Consider the following 22,783-nt stretch of genomic DNA (forward strand, 5'->3'; position numbering starts at 1 on the left):
CAGACCATATAAAGACTTGCATAACCGACACTTTCCCCGAATACTCTCCCTTAGCCTGAAAACCGGGTGGAGGAGCCATGAAAATCATCTCAAGGAGATCCCCATGAAGAAACACATTCTTGACATCAAGTTGATAAAGAGGCCAAGAATGTGATGCTGCAAGAGATATAAAGAGACGCACAAAAGTAAGCTTGGCGACAAGAGCAAAAGTGATGCCAAAATCCTTACCAGGAATCTGTGTGAAACCTTTGGCCACTAGGCGGGCTTTGTAACAGTCAATTGAGCCATCAACAAGGTATTTTATAGTGAACGCCCATTTGCAATCAACAGTACTTTCCCCAGTAGGTAAAGGTACAAGATCCCAAGTGATTCTGTTCTAAGGCCGCCATCTCAGTTTGCATAGCCTCAACCCATTTGGGATTATAGAGTGTCTTGGACACAGAACGAGGAATGGACTCCGATTCAAGCTTGCCAAAGAAAGAATGACAAGAATTGAAAACCTTGTCATAGGAGAGATACTGTGAAATTAGATGATTAATACTACTCAAATAACCCCAACAATTTAGAGAATGTTGATCCAAAGGTGGGTTATGAGGAGGTGGAGGAGACAGAGCTAAAGGCGAAGAGTTACCTGACCCACAAATCGGAGAGGTGGTAGGGTGCATCTGAGTGTGTAGTATACCTATAATTTGGGGGGAAGGGGAGGGAAGGAGAGAAGGCGAAGGTTGAGAAGGAGGGAGGAGAGCAACCTCATCCTGAACCTCGTCCAAAATGGGCATTAGGCGAACACTGGAAGTAGCGCGAGTAGAAGTCTGCAAAGGAGGGCTATTACCAAAGAAAGAAAGATCCTCATAAAAAGTAACATCCAAATTGTGGTGAAAGTGACGAGACACATGATCATAACACCTATACCCTTTGGATATAGAAGAGTACCCAAAGAAGACGCAACGAATAGATGTGTCATCTAACTTAGTGCGAGTGGGACTCCGATTTTGAACAAAACAAGTACACCTAAAGACATGAGGTAAGAGAGGAAATAAAGTGGTAGTGGGCATAAGGATATGAAACGGAGTGAGACCATGCAACACATAACTAGGGGTCCTATTAATGAGGAAAACGGAAGTAAGGACAGCTATATGCCAATAAGACTTGGGAACACCTATACCCCGAAAAGGACATTAGATATCAGACATAATATGACGGCTTTTGCGTTCAGGGGTCTGAGGATAAGTAAGTTGTTGAAGAATACCAGTTTGATTGAGATGGGAACGAAATTCATTAGAAATATATTCCCCATCATTATTAGAACATATATTCCTAACTGTATGAAACTGAGTTTTAACCATTTGAAAAAACTGAACAAAAATGGGAAACACGTTAGACTTACAACGAAATAGATAAACCCAAGTGCACCTAGTGTGATCATCAATAAAAGTCAAGTAATACCTATGATTAGAAAAAGCAGTGACAGGGGAAGGACCCCAGACATCTGCATGTATAAGATCAAAAGTACTAGGAGCACGAGTCATATGAGGGATATAGCTAGTACGGGTATGCTGAGACACTCACAAAACACACAATGAAATTTAAAATCTTTGCAAGCTTTATTAAATGAAGGAAAAAGTTGACATAAATATTGAAAATTAACATGACTCATACAAACATGCCATAATTCTAAAGTTTGAATATAAAAACACAAAACATTGAAATAGGCAAAACAAAGGCCTGAAAACTAGCTAATGATGAAGAGGAAGGCTCGTCCGGTAGATCCCTAAAGTAGTAAAGCCCATCACGCTTATAGGCAAAATTTGGAACATGCAAAATAGACAATAAAGTAATGGTAAGGGATAAAGACACTACATCCTTATGATGAATAGAGGATGAAGAACCATCAGCAAGACACATAGATTGGGCAATAGTAGTAGGGATTGAAGAAGAAAGAAAGAAAAAAAAATTCACCCCTCACATGATCATTAGCCCCAGAATCCAAAACCCATGATAGACTAGCAGAATGAACATGGAAAGCAGTAGAAATACTTGTAGCAAGGATGGCAGTAGTGGAAGACAATGGGCTATGAGAACTACTAGTGAACGACCAATCTCAGTCTGTAACTCCTATAAATTAGGGAGATTACGAGACCTAGGAGCAGGAGTAGCCTCCACTAAAGCAACAGTGAAAGGGTTATCAGTACCACGAGGGTGAGAATAACGTTGATTCAACTCAGGATGAAGTAGGAAGCAACGGGTCTTATCATATCCAGAAGCACCACAATAATGACACGTAATTGGACCAGGAGAACCCTGAGAACCAAACTTTGCAGCAAGAGCCATCTGATCAGATGAAACCAAAGATAGGGAAAGAGGGCTCAGCTGAACCAGACGCCTATGACACTGATCACTATCAATGGTGGCAAAATCCTTATAGAGAGAGGGCATAGGTGATGTGTTCAAAATCCGAGTGCGAAGAGATTCAAAATCAGAGTTTAGACCCATGAGAAATTGGTAAGTGTGTTGGCGAGCAAGGCGTTTGGACTCAAGACATGCAGTATTTGTTGGTAACTAAGTCAAGGGCTCATATTGAGCCAATTCTTCCCAACGAGCTTGAAGATATCCAAAGAACTTTGACACAGAAAGGCCCAAAGTAGACTGGGAGGCACGAGTAATGTCCTGATAGAGCTCAAAGATGCGAGCATCATTATGAGTATGGGCATACATCTAAGTCAAGACACTCTAAAGACTCAAAACTATGTTGCAATAGAGAAACATGTGGTAAATATGATCCTCCATGGAGTTTAACATCTATCCCAGAATAGTACAATTATCAATATCCCACTATGCACGGGTAGGGTCTATTGCAGCAAGTTAGGAAGTAGAAGATAAGAGCCAATGAGCTTTCCATTTCCCTCTATATAAAGTTTAAGGGAGTAGCTCCAGGCGACAAAAATTTTCCTATTCAACACCACACTCATAATGCAATGAACAGGTGTGATGAGAGAGAAAAATCAGAACTCACTCGGACAGGTTTTGTGGGTACATTAGATGCAACATCAAAGGATGGCTTAGTCATGGTGAGATAATAGGGGCTAGAGACACAACAACACAGTCTAGGGAAAAAAAAATCCAAGCAGCGGGAAAAAAACTCAACGGCTTATCCAAATAAATGCAAGCGAATAAACCCGGTAACCCAAAGGAGCAAAAGAGTAGAAAAGGTGCTTAATATATCAGCACAACACCCTAAGAGGGGAAAAAGCAGCCGCGGATTGCCTTAAAGGGACAGCGGAAGCACATAGGGCTAGAAAAGGCTGGTCGGCAGCAACCAGAGCCTTAGCAGGGGTAAAGAAGGCCTGCCGAGGTGAAAACAAGGAAGAAGAGGGGCTGTCAGGGGTTGGGTGAGGGCTGGGTAAGGCTGTCGGGTGGACGAAAAGGTCTGGGAAAGGTTGTCGAAGGCTGGGTGAGGGTTAGGTAAGCCTGTTGAGTGGAGAAAAAGGTCTGTGAAGGGCTGTCGGGTAATGGGCTGAGGCTAGGAAGAGTTGTCAGTGGCTAAGGAGAAGAAAGGATGCAGTCAGTGGTGATGGGTGATTAAGAGAAAGATGGCTAGGGTTGGCTTTAATACCAAATAGAATGAAAGGAATGTGTTTTGGCTTACCTATGAATGAGGGAGGCCATGTATATATAATATATTCAAGATACAATTTAGGAAACAATATAAACATTACAAACAATACAATCTACTAAAAATAAAAATATTATAATTCTTATATTCAACATGTCCCTTGTGATGAATATATCTCTACTTTTGATCCTATTATGCCTACTTCATCACCCTTTATTCAATCTACAAGTGGTAGGTCTCCTCCCTTGTTGGTTTATACTCACAAGAAGGCTCTGCCACCACTGGTCACCTCCAGGCTTGTTGCTACTCCTGCTTCTATGGATCCTACTCCTGCTCTTGATCTTCCTCATCACTACCCCCTTTGCCATAGGACTTCGTCAGTAAGACCTAATTTTGCTAATACTTGTTTTTCTTCATCATATTGTGTTTTTTGGTCTACCTTTCAATCTTAAGTTGAGGCTCAGTCACATAAGGAGACTTGTCTAAATCTGAACTGGGTGTCTACTATGAAAGATGAGTTGTTTGATCTTGTTAAGAATTCTACTTGGGAGTTGTTCTCATTGGTTGTAAGTGAGTTTACAAGTTTAAAACACATTTTGATGGTTCTCTAGAGACTATTAGGCTTGCTTAGTTGCCAAAGGTTTTCTTTAGAAATATAGTATCTGCTGGAAATTTGTGTTAATAATAAGATAGTGGCATGTATATAATATGATAGTGGTGTTGGTGGTAGATAGTGGCATGTATAGAATATGTGATAGTGGTGTTGGTGGTAGATAGTGGCATGTATATAATATGTTAGTGGTAGATAGTGGTAATATATAATATGTAAGTGGCATATAATGGGTTATAATGATGTTTGTAATATCTCCTATATAAGGAGTGTCATTTGGTCTTGTAAGATAAGAAGTTTTGAATATAACAGAAATATATTCCTTCTTCCTCATATTTTTCGGAGTTCTTCTTCCTCATATTTTCTAAGTTGGTATCAAAGCAACAAAAAACACAGTAGCCCTAAAACCGTCATAGCCATGTCAGAAGTCACGTCCGAAACCACTTCAACCCCTGCCGCTGCCATTCCGGTGAAAACGTCCAACTCTCACTCTGTCCAAATCACCACCATCCGCCTAAATGGTGATAATTTTTTCCGCTGGTCACAATCTGTCCGGATGTATATCCGTGGGCAAGGAAAAATCGGTTACATCACTGGTGACAAGAAGGCTCCTGCTGTTAATGATCCGCTGTTCGACAGTTGGGACGCTGAAAACTCCATGGTTATGACATGGTTGGTCAATTCCATGGAGGAGGATATAAGCTCTAATTACATGTGCTATACTACTGCACAAGAATTGTGGGATAATGTTAGTCAGATGTATTCTGACCTAGGAAATCAATCTCAAGTTTTCGAATTAACTTTGAAGTTGGGAGAGATTCGTCAATGAGATGATTCCGTCACCAAATATTTCAATTCGTTGAAAAGGTTGTGGCAGGATCTTGACATCTTCAACACATACGAATGGAAATCGGTTGACGACTGCAACCACCACAAGAAAACTGTGGAAGACAGCCGTATTTACAAGTTTCTTGCCGGCCTCAACATTGAGTTCGATGAAGTGCGAGGAAGAATTATTGGCAGACCTCCTCTCCCATCCATTGGCGAAGTATTTGCCGAAGTCAGAAGGGAAGAGAGCCGAACGAGCGTCATGCTTAAGAAAAAAGGTACTGGTGAATCAATTGAAATTTCTGCTTTAATTAGTGTTAGCATTTACTCCTCACCTACCACCACCTAACCTACATCTATATAATCAATCAATTGTAACAGAATCATATATCAATCAATATCAATCAACAATACATATTTCATTCTCTCTATTTTTCCATACATCAAATTTTACATGGTATCAGAGCAGGTTTAGAATCTCATATTTTCGCTTCTCCGGCGGGCGGCAACCTCACCTTAGCTGCCCGCCGGACCTCAACCTAGTCTGCTAAAATTTTTCTACACATACCTTGAAATTTCCTTTCTTCCACCTGCTGAGTGCACAAACCACAGACAGCACACATACAATTCTCTCTCTCTGTGGTTTCATCAGAGCCCTTCATCAAACTCATCTTCAACTTGTTCACGTCCTCCAACGCTGCTTCTGATAATTGTTTGTTCTCTATCACCGCAGTCCCGGTCTCAGGTAAGGAGCTGTCTTTCGAGAAAGCAATCGTCAATGATCCAAGGGGTGATTGGGTAAAAAGAATAGAACCACCATCAGTATAGGTTCCAACTGCTTTCCACTAGGCAACACAATTTTCTGTAACCTTCTCTGAGTATTGTTGCCCTGTTAATGGCAAGATCATAGTCACCTGTGTGAACTTCTCAAAGGGACCGGAAACGATATCCCTGAAAAACTCGACGGAGTCCGTCAGCTCCTCTGTACTCTTGCCCTTCCATTTAACGGCGAGCGAGGGAATGGCGCTATCTTCGAGGTACACTCCGATGGCCGTGAACTTTATAAACTTCCCTTGGATTTCCAAACCCCTCTCTCCTGCGCCGCCGAGGAAGAAGGACTTGACCGTGCCCGGAGGTTTGACAGTGGAAGGGAGCTGCTTGTGGACCGACTCCCGCTGCTCTCCTCATGGCTTTCGATTGGGCAAGCATCTCATCATGATTCCGTTTCTCCAATACATCTCATCATAGTTCCACTTTACTACTTTGTTTCTTTCTTTTTAATTTATTTATTATTATTTTTTTATATCTCTTCTTTTCAAAAAAAAAAAAAAAAAAAAAAACTCTCAATGGGAGGGTAATATCTTTGCCACAGCTGGAGCTCAGGTAGATACATGGGATCATAATAGGTCCCAGCCTGTGAATAGCTTTGAACAGGGAGAAAGACAGACACATCCACATGGGTTGGTTCCCATTCCCACTTTTCATCATCAATATGTTCACTTTTTTTTATTATTACTTTTTTTTTTATTATTTTTTCAAAATCTCCTCCGTTTGATTTCAAAATCTATTATTTTTTTTCTTTATTTTCTCCAAACCACTTTCCTTATTTCCCCCATCTTTCATTTTTGATTTCAAATATATTTTTATTATTTCTTTCTTTATTTTTCTTTCACATTATTTTTAATCTTTTTCCAATTCCATTCATACCATATAGCTTTGCACACCAAACCATATTTTATTCATCTCAGGGATCAACCCCGATTACAATTTTACACCAAAAAAAAAAAAAAAAAAAAAACCACAACAATCACATCCACAGGCGGGATTTTTTCTTCTCTACTCTGCCGCCGGTCTCTTCTTCTTGCCTCCGTCCTGGACGGCCCTTGCCGGTGTTGCCTCCGTGTTTCCCACTCCACTGGGCACGATCACTCCACCCTGCTCCTCCACTGCAGCATATGGAGGACCTCCAAATCGGAACATCACGGTGGCCTTCCGCTTCAGCTCCTTGTTTTCTGCCCTTAGCACGCTTATCTCTGCTCGCGCATCCTTATACATGCGTTGGAGCAGAGCCAGCTGGGAGTTTAAATGCTGCACCTCATTTGTCCTACTCTGCAGCCGGTTCGACAAATTTGTGACCGCCGTCATGCTTTCCACACATGCCTTCAAAGTATACTGATTGGCCTCCACATCCGACTGCACTGCCATTCTTTGCTCCACAGACCGCATCGGAAAGTTCAACGGAGCAAACTCCGGGGCGCTTGGTTGAGATTCCAGTGCCACCGCACCAGTTCTCTCTCTTGTTGACTCGTTGAGGTCGGGAAAGAGGGTGAGCAGTCCACGGGAAGACGAGGACGAGGCTATTTTCTGGGCAACAAAGTGGAAGACGAGGACGAGGCCATTCTCTCTTGTTGACTCGTTGAGGTCGGGAAAGAGGGTGAGCAGTCCACGGGAAGACGAGGACGAGGCCATTTTCTGGGCAACAAAGTGTTACAGACTATTTCTGGGCAACAGAGTATTACAGACTCTCTCTCAGCAAACGGAACTATCTTTCTCAGCAACACGAAGGATTTTTCAGAGGTTTCTCTCAGTTTTTTCTCTGCCTCAGCCTCTGCCTTCGTCTTGGTTATATAGCCAAGGCAGACACGCGCATCGCGCGACGCCAGCCGACAAACGGGCACGCAAGCCAAGGCGCCCACGTGCCTCGCCATCATGTCCGGCACACCTTTTGATGAATTGGGCACGCCTTTTGCTGGCACGCCTTTTGACAAAATTGGGCACACCTTTTGAGGGTGCCACTTTTCCAGGGGTCCGACAAGACTCTATAAACTGTCCCGACATTTGATACCGGTTAGCTTTTTCAAGGGTCCGACAAGACTCTGTAAACTGTCCCGACATTGATTCCGGTTAGTTTCTACAAGGGTCCGACAAGACTCTGTAAACTGTCCCGACATAGATTCCGGTTAGTTTCTACAAGGGTCCGACAAGACTCTGTAAACTGTCCCGACATTGATTCCGGTTAGTTTCTACAAGGGTCCGACAAGACTCTGTAAACTGTCCCGACATTGATTCCGGTTAGCTCCTTTATGGGTCCGACAAGACTCTGTAAACTGTCCCGACATAGATTCCGGTTAGTTTCTACAAGGGTCCGACAAGACTCTGTAAACTGTCCCGACATTGATTCCGGTTAGTTTCTACAAGGGTTCAACAAGACTCCGTAAACTGTCACAACAACTGTCACAGCATTGTCTGCTACAACGGTCCGACATGACCCCATAAACTGTCTTCTACATCGGTCTGACACCGCCATCCAGTGTCCTCTACACCGTTATGACACCACCATACAGTGTCCTCTACAACGTTATGACACCCCCATACAGTGTCCTCTACAACGGTCTGACACCACCATCCAGTGTCTTCACCAACGGTCTGACACGACCATACAGTGTCTCCTATCCTCTTTTATTTTTATGTATTTTCTTGTTTATTTTTATGTATTTTCTTGTTTTGTTCCTCTCTTCAAACTCAAGTTGGTTAGTTTCTATCCTCCTTGAGTTTGCGGGGGGCTGTTAGCATTTACTCCTCACCTACCACCACCTAACCTACATCTATATAATCAATCAATTGTAACAGAATCATATATCAATCAATATCAATCAACAATACATATTTCATTCTCTCTATTTTTCCATACATCAAATTTTACAATTAGCGATGCTGCGGCCAACAAGGCTGCAAATTACCAGCGCAGGTTTGATGATAAGCCACGGGTCTGGTGTGATTTTTGCAACAAGCCTCGCCATACACGTGAAACGTGTTGGAAGATCCATGGCAAACCTGTCAACTGGAAAAGCAGCAAACAAGGAGAGAAGAATCGTGGCTTTCCTACCGCTAATGAAGCCGATTCAGGTCCCTTCAACAAAGAGCAGATTGATCAACTCTTAAAGCTAATAAAATCCAACTCCTCATCCGGTACTCCTAGTGTTTTGTTGGCACAAACAGGTAGAAATCCTAAAGCCTTCTCTTGCCTAAACTTCTCTCCGTGGATCATAGATTCCGGTGCCTCCGATCACATGACTAGTTTTTCCCATTTATTTAGTACCTATTTCCCTTGTTCTGGTCATGACAAAACCAGAATAACCGATGGTAGTTTTTCACCTATTGCAGGAAAAAGATTTATTAAACTAACTGAGAAAATTAATCTCAATGTTGTTCTTCACGTCCCCAACTTAGCCTGTAACCTTTTGTCTGTCAGTAAACTATCTAAGGATTCTAATTGTCGTGTTACATTTTTTGAATCCCATTGTGAATTTCAGGACCAGAACTCGGGGATGATGATTAGGCGTGCTAGGATGCTTGAAGGTCTTTACTACTTTGATGAAGTACCTGTTAGTAATAAAAAAGCTCAGAGCTTTAATAGTACTAGTTCAATCTCTGTTCGAGAAAAAATAATGCTATGGCACTATAGGCTAGGACATCCTAGTTTTCTTTATCTGAAACATTTATTTCCAGAATTATTTAAAGGGATTGATTGTTCTTCTTTTCATTGTGAAAGTTGCATTTTTGCAAAATTTCATCACTCTACTTATTTGCCAAAACCTTACCAGGCTTCCAAACCTTTTTACTTGATTCATAGTGATGTTTGGGGCCCTTCTAAAATCACTACTCTTTCTGGTAAAAGATGGTTTGTTACATTTATTGATGACCATACCCGCTTATGTTGGATTTATTTGATGAATAAAAAATCTGACGTGAAAAATTTATTCACAAATTTTTACAATATGATTGAAAACCAATTTCAAACCAAAATTGGTATTTTACATTCTGATAATGGAACAGAATATTTCAATGAGCAGTTGGGTGAGTTTTTGGAAAAAAATGGGATTTTTCATCAATCTACATGTCGGGATACCCCTCAACAAAATGGCATTGCAGAACGAAAAAATAAACATCTACTTGAAGTAGCACGTGCTATAATGTTTTACATGCATGTTCCTAAATATTTATGGGGTGAAGCAATTTTAACAGCCTCTTATTTGATAAACAGGATGCCTACAAAGGTGTTAACATACAAAACACCTTTTGATTGTCTCAAAACTTTTTTTCCTGACACGAGGTTGTTTTCTGATTTACCCGCCAAAGTTTTTGGATGTACTGCCTATGTTCATGTTCCCAGTCAATTTCGTTCAAAACTTGACCCCCATGCTATAAAATGTGTTTTTTTGGGTTATTCCTCAAACAAAAAGGGGTATAAGTGTTTCGATCCTCAAACCAAGAAATTTCATGTGAGTATGGATGTGTCATTTGTGGAAACAAAATCCTATTTCCCCAACACTTCTCTTCAAGGGGAGACAAGTGGAGTAGAAGACCGTTTTTGGGATATTTCTATCCCGCTCCCCAATGTCATTTATCCTACACAAAAACCACATCTGTCTGATAATGATCACTTAGGAGAACCAAGTTCTATGGTGCCTAGTCAAGAAGATTCTTGTTTAGGGGGAGAAGTACTACAAAATGATCTAAATCCTGAGCTTCAGGTTTATACTAGGAAGCGATTTCATCTGAGGAATAATGACCCGAATGTCCATCCTAATGACCCGAATGTCCACCCGAGTTCTGGCATCGAAATTTTAGGTAATCCTATTCCTTCTATTTCCGACCTTGATGTTCCTATAGCAATTAGGAAAGGTGTCCGAAATTGCATTAAACATCCTATTGCAAATTACCTCTCCTATCAAAGACTGTCTAAAAACCATAGAGCTTTCACATCTAGGATTTCACACTTGTTTGTTCCAAGGAATATACAGGAAGCATTGGATGATCCGAATTGGAAATTAGCAGTCATGGAGGAGATGAATGCTTTAAGGAGAAGTGGTATTTGGGAGATAGTTGATCTACCCAAAGACAAGAAAACAGTTGGGTGTAAATGGGTGTTTACGATAAAATGTAACGCAGATGGAAGCGTTGAGAGATACAAGGCGAGACTGGTGGCTAAAGGCTTCACTCAAACTTATGGGATCGACTATCAGGAGACGTTTGCTCCTGTTGCTAAAATAAATTCCATCAGAGTACTGTTATCTCTTGCAGTAAATTCAAATTGGCCTCTACATCAACTTGACATTAAAAATGCATTTCTCAATGGTGATCTTGAAGAGGAGGTGTTCATGAGCCTAACGCCGGGATTTGAACAGAGACTTGGAAGCGACAGAGTATGCAGATTGAACAAGTCATTATACGGACTCAAACAATCACCAAGAGCGTGGTTTGAACGCTTTGGGAAGGCAGTTATCAGTTGTGGCTTCTCGCAGAGTCAAGCAGATCACACAATATTTTATAAACATTCAAAAGACAGTAAAATTGCAATTTTGATTGTTTATGTTGATGACATCATTTTAACTGGTAATGATGAAGCAGAGTTAGCAGTCCTCAAAGAGAAACTCGCAAAAGAATTTCACATTAAGGATCTGGGAGCCCTCAAGTATTTCCTCGGAATGGAATTTGCAAGATCCAAGGAAGGTATATTCGTTAATCAGAGAAAATATGTTCTTGATCTCCTTGGAGAAACAGGTATGCTTGGTTATAAGATGGTGGAGACTCCGATCGAGCCTAACTTGAAGTTACAAGCTGCTAAGGCTGAAGAAGTCAAAGAGAGGGAACAATATCAACGACTTGTAGGGAAATTGATTTACTTGTCTCATATGCGGCCTGATATTGCCTTTGCAGTCAGCATGGTAAGTCAGTTCATGCACTCACCAGGGGCAGAGCACTTTGAGGCCGTTTATAAGATCTTAAGATATTTGAAAGGAACTCCAGGGAGAGGCTTATGGTTCAAGAAGCATGGACATCTTCAAGTTGAAGTATACACAGATGCAGACTGGGCAGGAAGTGTTACAGACAGGAGATCAACATCCGGATACTGCTCCTTTGTAGGTGGAAACCTAGTTACATGGCGGAATAAAAAACAGAATGTGGTAGCTAGAAGTAGTGCAGAAGCAGAGTTCAGAGCTGTTGCCCATGGAATCTGTGAAGTAATGTGGATTAAAAGAATTCTTGAAGAATTAAAGCTTTCTCACCCGACACTTATGAAGGTCTATTGTGACAACAAAGCAGCTATATCTATAGCTCATAATCCAGTTCTACATGATCGCACAAAACATATAGAAGTGGATAAACATTTCAACAAGGAGAAAATCAATGCTGGCATAATCTGTATGACCTACCTTCCAACAGGTGAACAATTAGCTGATGTGCTAACGAAGGGACTACACAAGAAGCAATTTGATAAGCTGACTAGCAAGCTGGCTATGGAAGATATCTTCAAACCAGCTTGAGGGGGAGTGCTGGAAATTTGTGTTAATAATAAGATAGTGGCATGTATATAATATGATAGTGGTGTTGGTGGTAGATAGTGGCATGTATAGAATATGTGATAGTGGTGTTGGTGGTAGATAGTGGCATGTATATAATATGTTAGTGGTAGATAGTGGTAATATATAATATGTAAGTGGCATATAATGAGTTATAATGATGTTTGTAATATCTCCTATATAAGGAGTGTCATTTGGTCTTGTAAGATAAGAAGTTTTGAATATAACAGAAATATATTCCTTCTTCCTCATATTTTTCGGAGTTCTTCTTCCTCATATTTTCTAAGTGTATCGACTATGATGAGACTTTTGCTCCTGTGGCTAAGATGACCTTTTTTCAAACTCTAAACTCTGTTGATGATGTTTGCCATTGGCCATTGTTTCAGAAGGATGTTAAGAATACCTTTCTCAATGGGCATCTTAATGAAGAGGTCTACAAGCATCCTCCTCCTAGCTTATCTCATCCCTTTTGTCATGTTTGTCGTCTTCGTCGTACTCTCTATGGCCTTAAGTAGTCTCCCCAAGCTTGGTATGATTGCTTTATGTCTGTTGTTACCCAACTTGGTTTTCGACCTAGTGCCCATGATCCTGTTATGTTCCTTCTCCATACCTATGTTGGCTTTGTTGCTTTGCTCCTATATGTTGATGATATGATCATCACTGGGTCTGATTCTTCATCTATTACCATTGTTAAACAACATCTGTTTCATACTTTTGAGATGAAAGATTTGGGTCCCCTGCGATACTTTCTTGGTATTGAAGTGGTGTCTTCTCCAAAAGGCTATTTTTTTTGTCCCCAACTAAGTATGCCACTAAGGTTGTCCATCGTGTTTGTCTCACTGATACTAAGACAATTGATACCCTGATTGAACTTCATGCCAAGTTTTCTGCTACTAATGGTGTTCCACTTTAGGATCTCACTTTGTATCAGGAGTTGGTTGGTTGTTTGATCTACCACATTGTGACTCGTCCTGATATTGCATATGTTGTGCATATGGTTAGCCAATTTGTTTCCGCTTCACGCACTACTCATTAGGCTGCTCTACTTCGAGTTTTGTGGTATGTTACTGGCACTATCTTTTAGGGTTTACTCTTGTCTTCTACCTCTTCTCTGACTCTTTAGACCTATGCCAATGTTGATTGGGTTGGTGATGTTTTTGATTGCAAGTCTAGCACTGGCCTTTGTATTTTTCTTGACAATTCCCTCATCTCCTAGAAGAGAAAGAAGCAATTTATTATTGCTCAGCCTATTGTTGAGGCTGAGTATTGCCCATGCTACATCTGAACTCATTTGGCTTCGTTGGCTTCTCATTGGCTTGGGAATTTATTCGCCTTCTCCAACTCCTCTCTACTATGATAACTAGATTGTGTGAAATGTATATTATTTTTTGGAATTATATATTTTTGGTATCTTTCTTATTGTAATTTAGGTTAGAAGTTTCCTATTCAGTACTTTTCCTACTTCGATTTGGTGTATCTTTATTTAAGAGATTCAGTAGACATGTAATAATACATCTTTTCTTCATGAATTCTTACATACACAAGAAACATCTTAATGCTGTCTCATTTGTGTTTTAGATATCATAACCACCAGTCATTATGAACAATTATTTGTAATGGAATTGCTTCCAGTACTTATTTTCGAGTATTCACTAGCTCAGGTTTTGAACCAAGCTGAGAGACAACTAAAAGACTAGGGCTATCTATTGTATTATTATTTTTTTTTCTGAACTTGTTTGATCTTCTCTTCTTGAGACCAAAATGATCCTTTTCGTTTCACAAAACTCAACCTTGAATTTCTTTTATTTTTCTTTATTTACATTGCAAAAGAGAATTTTATTGATTAAGAAAGGACGCATTTATAAGGGTGCGAGAGTAGAAAATTAAATTTTAATCATTGACCACCCACATGCTAAAACTAAAGGAGAGAACCTACAAAAAATAAAATTAAAAAAAAAAAGAGAAGAAAACAAATTGTCTACTCCAAGATTAAAAAAATAAAAAAGATTACTTTAAAGGGTCTGCCAACAATCTCTGACCAATAGTTACAAAGCTTGTCTCTTGATTTGACATGAACCATGCAAGAGAAGAAACACTGCATCAAATACCAAGAGAACAATAAGCAATTTAATGAAGAAAAGGAAAATGAGGCAATATGAATTGAATCCGAGACCAATTAGCAACAGAAGGGTACATACCTTCCAGTAAATATGTGCTCCCTAAGTCCAAGTATTGTCGGGTGCCTCACACCATCATGTTTTTCAAGAAATTCTTGAAGCAGGTTCCTCATCTTTAAGGCTTCTTCCATGTAGTTGTCCTGGAAATGAATATTTTAACAAAGCTAATACAACTCTGCAATATTATGCTGATGTCAAGTAAGTATGAGAACACAATACCTGATTCATATCTATTGCTTGCAAGCCTTCTCCACGTGTGAAGATTATGGCATGATTCTGATTTTCTGGCTTGCCCTCACCCAAGATAGCAGGTCCTGGAAGTTTTATTCGATAAATAACCTGTGTTATCAAGGAAATCATTTTAGAAGTTTCTCATAGTAGACTGATAAACTGAAACTATTTTTATTGGTGGTGTACTTGCGGCCCAACTAATTGTGTTATAGAAGAACAAGACTGCAGCAAAAAAGGACCTCATGTAGGTTTTTGTCATCTATTAAATCCTTCAGTGTTGGATAGAAAACGTTGGCCAATTGCACAGTTTGATGTACTTTATACTATTATTCTTGCAGATCTTTGCTTCCTAAGAGTATTCGTCGGTGTTAGCTTATTACAAATACCTATGTAACTTGTAAGCCTTAGGGTAATTACAACTCTCTTGTCAATAACATTCTGAAATTTCTCTTCCTTGTGGATTCAATATTCTATATTTCTCGTGAATTCAGGAGTCCCCTTCGACTACTAGAACCATATCTAGTTTCTGCGTGTATTCCACTGAGTCACAAGCCTATCCATCTATTCAATAGGAAGAAAGTAAGAGGACCTCAATGCTCCATTATGTTCCATAGGACATATCCACTTCAGCAGTTATCCTGTTGAAGATCAGCTCAAGTGTGACTATTGTGGCAAGACAAAGCACACTTCGGAGCATTGTTGGAAGATGAATAGACGTCCTACCCGAGGATGCCAAGGCCGAATAGGACCAACTAGATAATTGTTGGTACACAATGCCGCTTCCTGCTATACTCTAAAATAGGCCCTTAGGAAAAGAGTCATCTCAATTATTTTGTGACAATAATCTGCAATCATGCTTGCCTCATTTCAGTTCCTCATGAGAGGTCCAAGCATACAGAGGTGGCTATCAACTATATTCAGGAAAAAAGTTCAGTCAAGCATTCTATTTCCGTCATTTGTTTCTTCATCATAACAGACCACAGACATAATTACCAAGTTAGTGGGACTGTCACTGCTCCAATCATCAATTGTCCAGTTGGGTTTGCTTGACATTTTTGCATTAGCTTGAGGGGGAGTTTTGGGATTAGAATAAAATCAAGAGCCCATGACTTATGGGTGAAGGCTCCATATATTTGTGTGGTTTGAATAACCGATTTGTATAACCGGGCCTAAGCCTTGGGAACTTGTGAACCCATGAGGGTATTTATTTGTTTATGTTATTTGATTTGAAGCGAATGTGTTATCGCATGAAGACTATTTGTATCATGTAATGCAAATGTGGAGATTTATTTTCAGATTTACCTTGAAGAGCCATAATTATTGTATTATCATTTGGGTATGAAAATTGGGGTGTTACAACTTGGTATCAGAGTTACCGGGTTTGAATACTTGAAGCTCGTGGGAAGTGGTTGTTTAACCACAACGGGTTTATTTAGCATGCTTAGAAAGTGTTATGCATTTTGTCACTATGTGATAACATGCTTATGTGACTAAATGGGTATGGAATTGGACTTTTGGAATGTTGTTTGCGCCTGTTAAATTCCTTGAGGTCTCATTAGAAAGGTACTTGATCAATACTCGTTCTACTAAGAATTCTTGATTTTTCGTGGGACGGATTTCATCGTAAAAGAACAGTCCGTATGTGTTTACATGACTAAGTGCTTATGTGGAGTGAAATTGAATTGTGTATATAGTAGAGAAATATATAGAATTGTTCTAGTCGAACGTGTGTGTCAAGTTACGAGCACATATGAATTAATGTGCTAAATTATTTCTCTTGTGTCCTTTATTAGGATGTCAGGAAGGAGTCAAGTCCGTGGTGGTAGAGGCGGGAGGCGTGGTAGGGCTTGCCAAGGTGTGCATGAGGAACCGGCCCATAGGGTTCCAGTGCAAGAAGAAGGGTTCGGCCAAGCTAATGTAGCCGAGCAGGTGGGACAAGCGGGTCAAATCGCAATGGGGGCCCTAGCTCGAGAAATGGCAGGGGCTTTAAGAGAGTCTATGAACTTGTTGAGGGTGGAGAATCAAGCCCGAGAGAACACCGCGGAGTCAAGGGCGAGTTTCCTTACTAAAGAGTTCCTGCGGGCCAAACCGGATGAGTTCCATGGTGGTCCCGAGCCTAAGAAAGCGGATGAGTGGCTCGAACAAATTGTGAAGACATTTGAGATGCTTCGCATCGAAGATAGTGAACTGAGAGTGACTTTAGCGAGTTACTACCTTAAGGGAGACGCGGGTCAATGGTGGAAATATGCCAAGGGTAGAGTGGAGCCGATATGGGAAGCCTTTGCGGTTGCTTTCCAAGATAAGTACATATCTCCCACTGCTAGGGAGAGATTGAGGCAAGAGTTTAAAGACCTCAAACAACTCGACATGCCCGTGGCCGAGTTTGAGGCGATCTTCTCTAGTTTGTCTGGATTTGCACCAGAGTTAGCAGCAATGGAAGAGCGTCGTTGCATTGAATTTGAAAAGAAATTGAAAACAAAAATTATGTTCAAACTTGTCGAAAATATGATTCGGGAATATGACCGTCTGTTAAAATTGATATATTATTGATTGATATGTTGTTGATTAATGTCTATTACAAATGGTTCCTTATATAGATGTAGGTGTAGTGGATGGTGTGTAGTGGATAGTGATAGTGGTGTAGTGGGTTAGGTTTAGTGGAGTAGGTGAGGTGGTAGTGGTGTAGTAGGTGAGGTGGTAGTGGTGGTAGGTGATGGTAAATTCTAACAGCCCCCCGCAAACTCAAGGGGGATAGGAACTAGCCAACTTGAGTTTGGAGAGAGTAACAAAACAAGAAAATACATAAAAATAAAAGAGGATAGGAGACACTGTATGGTCGTGTCAGACCATTGGTGAAGACACTGGATGGTGGTGTCATAACGTTGTAGAGGACACTGTATGGTGGTGTCATAACGTTGTAGAGGACACTGTATGGGGGTGTCATAACGTTGTAGAGGACACTGTATGGTGGTGTCAGACCGATGTAGAAGACAGTTTATGGGGTCATGTCGGACCGTTGTAGAAGACAGTTTATGGGGTCATGTCGGACCGTTGTAGCAGACAATGTTGTGACAGTTGTTGTGACAGTTTACGGAGTCTTGCTGGACCCTTGTAGAAACTAACCGGAATCAATGTCGGGACAGTTTACAGAGTCTTGTCGGACCCATAAAGGAGCTAACCGGAATCAATGTCGGGACAGTTTACAGAGTCTTGTCGGACCCCTAAAAAGTCGCACCCTCAAAAGGTGTGCCCAATCTTTCAAAAGGCGTGCCATCAAAAAGCGTGCCTATCAAAAGGAGCGCCCATGTTGTCGGCGAGCGCTGAGAGGCGCATGATGCGCGTGTCTGCCTCGGCTATTTAACCAAGGTTGAGGCGGAGGCTGTGCAAACCAGTCTGAAACCGCCGAAAATCCTTTGAAAAAACTCTTCCGTTTCTGAGAAAGAGATTCTGGAACACTCTGTTGCCATTCTGTAACCAACCCTTCTCTGAAACACTCAGCAACCCATAACATGGCCTCGTCTTCCCGTTCAGCTACCCAGAATATGGCCTCTTCGTCCCGTGGTCTGCTTACTCTCTTTCCCGACCTCAACGAGTCAACAAGAGAGATAACTGGTGCGGTGGCCAGTGAACCTCAACCAAGCGCCCCGGAGTTTGCTCCGTTGAACTTTCCGATGCGGTATGTGGAGCAAAGAATGGCAGTGCAGTCGGATGTGGAGGCCAATCAGTATACATTGAAGTCATGTGTGGAAACCATGACTGCGGTTACAAACTTGTCGAACCGGCTGCAGAGTAGGGCAAATGAGGTGCAGCAGTTAAACTCCCAGCTGGCTCTGCTCCAACGCATGTATAAGGATGCGCGAGCAGAGATAAGTGTGCTGAAGGCGAAAAATAAGGAGCTGAAGCGGAAGGCCACCGTGATGTTCCGATTTGGAGGTCCGCCATATGCTGCAGTGGAGGAGCAGGGTGGAGTGATCGTGCCCAGTGGAGTGGGAAACATGGAGACAACACCGTCAAGGGCCGCCCAGGACGGAGGCAAGAAGAAGAGACCGGCGGCAGAGTAGAGAAGAAAAATTCCACTGTTCCGATTTGTGTTTGTTTTGTTTGCGTTTTTTTTTTTTTTTTTTTTTTTGGATGTAAAAATGTGAACGGGGGGAACCCCGACATGAATAAAAGGAGTGTGGTGTGCAAGTTCGTCGTCTGCCTGTTTTTTTTTTTGTTTTTTGTTTTTTTATTAAGAATAATAATAAGAATAATAATAATAATAATAATAATAATAAGAGGGGACAAGCCCACATGGGTGGCTTGCAAACTATATGCTGGGTATAATCAAAACCGTGGGCGTGAAAGTGAGAGAGAGAGAGAAGAGGATGATGGTGTGTGCAATAGAATAAAATAAACATAGATATATATATATATAGATATATTAAAATAAGAGAAGAGGATGATGGTCTGAGTGGGATGTTGGGTGGAGATTGGTTTAAAAAATAAAAAAAGGGTATGGGTATGTGCAAAAGGTGGTGGCTGTTGGTGTCATCAAGAGTGTTGAGCAGAAGCACGAGCCTTTGGCAGCTCACCATGGCACAGTCTCTGCACTTTCTACTGGGTTCTTAGTCGACACAAATCTGGAAACTTCAATTCCCTACACTTATAGACCACCTCCAGCACCTTTGCGGTATGATGCAAATCTGAGACATCCTCGAACTCCACCAAGCAATCAAGAAAGTTGTGGCAACAAGAATGATGCTGCAGTGCACACAACAGAACCATGGAAACATCGGATAATGACCTCAAGGGATCCGACTGCAAAATGCAAACGGATACTGAACTTGACCCATCAAAGGATCTGGAGGTGGAACTTGAGAAGTCCGGTGAACTTAAAAAATCTGGTGAACAAGAAGAAAAGGATGAAGAATGGAAGAGCCACTAAATCTGGGTACACTGGGTACGATTCATAGTGTTTGGAGGATCCAGAGGGTCCATAGGCGGCCTCTCATGCCGAAGAATCTGCGATGGTGCCGGCAGTGTGTGTGTGTCTAGTCGTTGTTCAGAGTGAAGGGACTCCAGCCGGCAGTGTGTGTGGTAGATGAAAACGACCGAGACGGTGGTGTATAGGAGGACAAGTGAGAGGAAGGGCAGTGGTGGTGGACTCGAAGAAATTTCAAGGTATGTGTAAAAAAATTCTAGCGAATTAGGTTGAGGTCCGGCGGGCGGCTAAGGTGAGGTTACCGCCCGCCGGGGAAGCGAAAATACTAGGTTCTAAACCTGCTCTGATACCATGTTAAAATTGATATATTATTGATTGATATGTTGTTGATTAATGTCTATTACAAATGGTTCCTTATATAGATGTAGGTGTAGTGGATGGTGTGTAGTGGATAGTGATAGTGGTGTAGTGGGTTAGGTTTAGTGGAGTAGGTGAGGTGGTAGTGGTGTAGTAGGTGAGGTGGTAGTGGTGTAGTAGGTGAGGTGGTAGTGGTGGTAGGTGATGGTAAATTCTAACACCGTCATGTGGAGACGGCGACACACGTAGAAATTTCCATACAAGCCAAGGAGGAGAGGCTTTGGAGTTCGAGGTCTAGGGGCCAAGAGTCTCAAGGGGACTATAGGCAGAACAAGAAGAGCAGGAACACCTATCCATCCTAGTCCTAACCACAGCAGTCTAGATCCACTTTTCCTTTGCCTAGTGTGGGTTCAAGAAAAAGTGCATCGAGTAACTTCTCGTGTTTCAAGTGTGGCCAACAGGGTCACAAAGCCTTCTTATGCCCACAAAAAGGAGGAGGGCAGTTAATGTTACCACCACCTAACCGATCTCAAAGTCAGTCTCAGTCTCAAAATAAAGGTCAAGGGTTTAATTGTTATCAGTGTGGTCAGCTGGGGCATACGAAGAGAACTTGCCCACAGTTGGAAGGCACATCTGGCTCATCAGGGTCGAGGCAGACTCAAAGCCACCAGCAGGTTCAATCAGTCCAAGCTTTGCGAGTTAATCAGGGAGCCACTTCGGCTCAGTCAGTACAACAAGCCTATGCTCTGAGAGGAGAGCAAGTTAATCAAGGGCCACAGGGGCGTGTGTATGCTGTTACTGCGCCAGAGCAGTTGCCAGAATCCTCATTTGTGAGGGATATTTTTGTTGTGTGTAATTCTTTGGCTAATGTATTGATAGACACGGGTGTGTCTCATTCATTTATATCTACTGCATTTGCTTCTGCATTGGGGTTAGAGGTAGCACGGTTAGTGCCTCTACTCAGAGTAGAGTCACCTGTCGGGGGTACAATTGATTTAGACCGGGGTTGTCGTGGTTGTGAAATAGAAGTTGCCGGGCGTCGACTTCCGTTTGCTTTTGTGTTGCTAGATATGTTGAGTTTTGATGTCATTTTAGGCATGGACTGGTTGTGTTCTTATCAAGCTGTGATTGATTGTTACCGTTAGAGAGTTGCAATGTGCACTTCGGGTAATGATCGTTTCTATTTTCTGGGGAACCGAGTTGATAGAGCCTTGTTGCCAGTTGTTGACCCTCGTAGTAGGAGCAAGCTTAGTGGTCTTCTTGCAACTCTCTTGGATAGTGAGAGTGACGGGATCGAGTTCTCCATTGAATTAGTGCCTGGCACGGCACCGATTTCCATGCCACCGTATAGATTTGCACCTGCCGAATTGCGTGAGTTGAAGATTCAACTCCAAGAGCTTTTAGACAAGGGCTTCATTCGCCCTAGTACATCGCCTTAGGGAGCGCCGGCTCTCTTTGCGAAGAAGAAGGATGGGTCATTGCGGTTGTGTATTGATTACCGCAAGTTGAATAGAGTTACAGTTAAAAACAAGTATCCTCTACCCAGAATAGATGATTTGTTTGACCAACTTAGAGGGTCTCGTTGCTTCTCAAAAACAGATTTGAGGTCGGGGTACCATCAGTTAAGAGTCCAAGAGGACATTCAGAAGGCGACCTTTCGTACTCGTTATGACCACTATGAATTCCTTATAATGCCTTTTGGGTTCACCAATGCACCGGCTTCCTTTATGGATTTGATGAACATAATTTTTCAAGAATACTTGGACCGTTTTGTGGTTGTTTTTGTGGACGACATCTTGATTTATTCAACCTCTGAAGAGGAACACAAAACTCACTTGCGGGTAGTGCTAGGTTTACTTAGTGAGAACCAATTATATGCCAAATTTGAAAAATGCGAGTTTTGGTTAACAGAGGTGAAGTTTTTGGGGCATGTAGTGTCTAGAGAGGGAGTGACTGTGGACTCCTCAAAGATAGATGCCGTACAGAATTGGGAACAACCAAATAATGTTTTTGAAATCCGGAGTTTCTTGGGATTGCCATGGTATTATCGACGTTTTGTTAGGGACTTCTCTAGACTAGCTGCACCTTTGACTAGGTTGACTAGAAAGGATATCAAATTTGTGTGAAGTGAGGCTTGTGAAAATTCATTCCAAGAGCTTAAGACTAGATTGACTACTCCACCGGTTTTGATAATTCCGAAAAGGGGTTTGAATTACACTGTTTATTGTGATACATTCGGGGATGAACTTGGTTGTGTCTTGATGCAAGAGGGAAAAGTTGTGGCTCATGACACTTGAAAACTCACGAGAAGGATTACCCCACCCATGATTTAGAATTAGCGGCGGTCATTTTTGCCTTGAAAATTTGGAGGCATTACTTGTATGGTGAGAAATTTGAGATTTTCTCCGATCATAAGAGTCTGAAGTATTTGTTTTCTCAAAAAGATTTGAATTTACGACAACGGAGGTGGATGTAATTTATGAAGGATTATGACTTTGAGTTACATTATCATCCGGGGAAAGCCAGTGTGGTGGCCGATGCTTTGAGTCGAAAATCTGTGAGTAGTTTGGCAAGTGTAGCCATTCGGGAATGGGATATGATAGATGTTATTGGCAAGTTTAATTTACACTTGGGTGAGTCCAGAGAGAGTGCTACCTTATTTACTTTGAATGCTCAACC

At 41.5% G+C, this 22,783-nt stretch overlaps 1 protein-coding gene across 2 annotated transcripts in view; it reads right to left on the reverse strand.

Moving 5' to 3' along the window:
* The window catches only part of LOC114278633 (callose synthase 3), a 120,081-nt gene that overhangs the window by 12,096 nt on the left and 85,202 nt on the right, over window positions 1–22,783 (reverse strand). For both annotated transcript variants that reach the window (XR_014351147.1, XM_082906605.1), the window contains exons 34-36: window positions 14,812–14,931; window positions 14,614–14,732; window positions 14,427–14,510 (exon numbers count right to left, since the gene is read on the reverse strand). Coding sequence is in view for 1 of the 2 variants with exons in the window: in XM_082906605.1 (XP_082762731.1) it covers window positions 14,427–14,510; window positions 14,614–14,732; window positions 14,812–14,931 (323 nt within the window). In the remaining variant the exon portion in view is untranslated. The remainder of the gene's footprint in view (window positions 1–14,426; window positions 14,511–14,613; window positions 14,733–14,811; window positions 14,932–22,783) is intronic.

The sequence above is a fragment of the Camellia sinensis genome, chromosome 14 (assembly GCF_055761805.1).
Source record: "Camellia sinensis isolate YWXY chromosome 14, ASM5576180v1, whole genome shotgun sequence".
Lineage (NCBI taxonomy): Eukaryota > Viridiplantae > Streptophyta > Magnoliopsida > Ericales > Theaceae > Camellia > Camellia sinensis.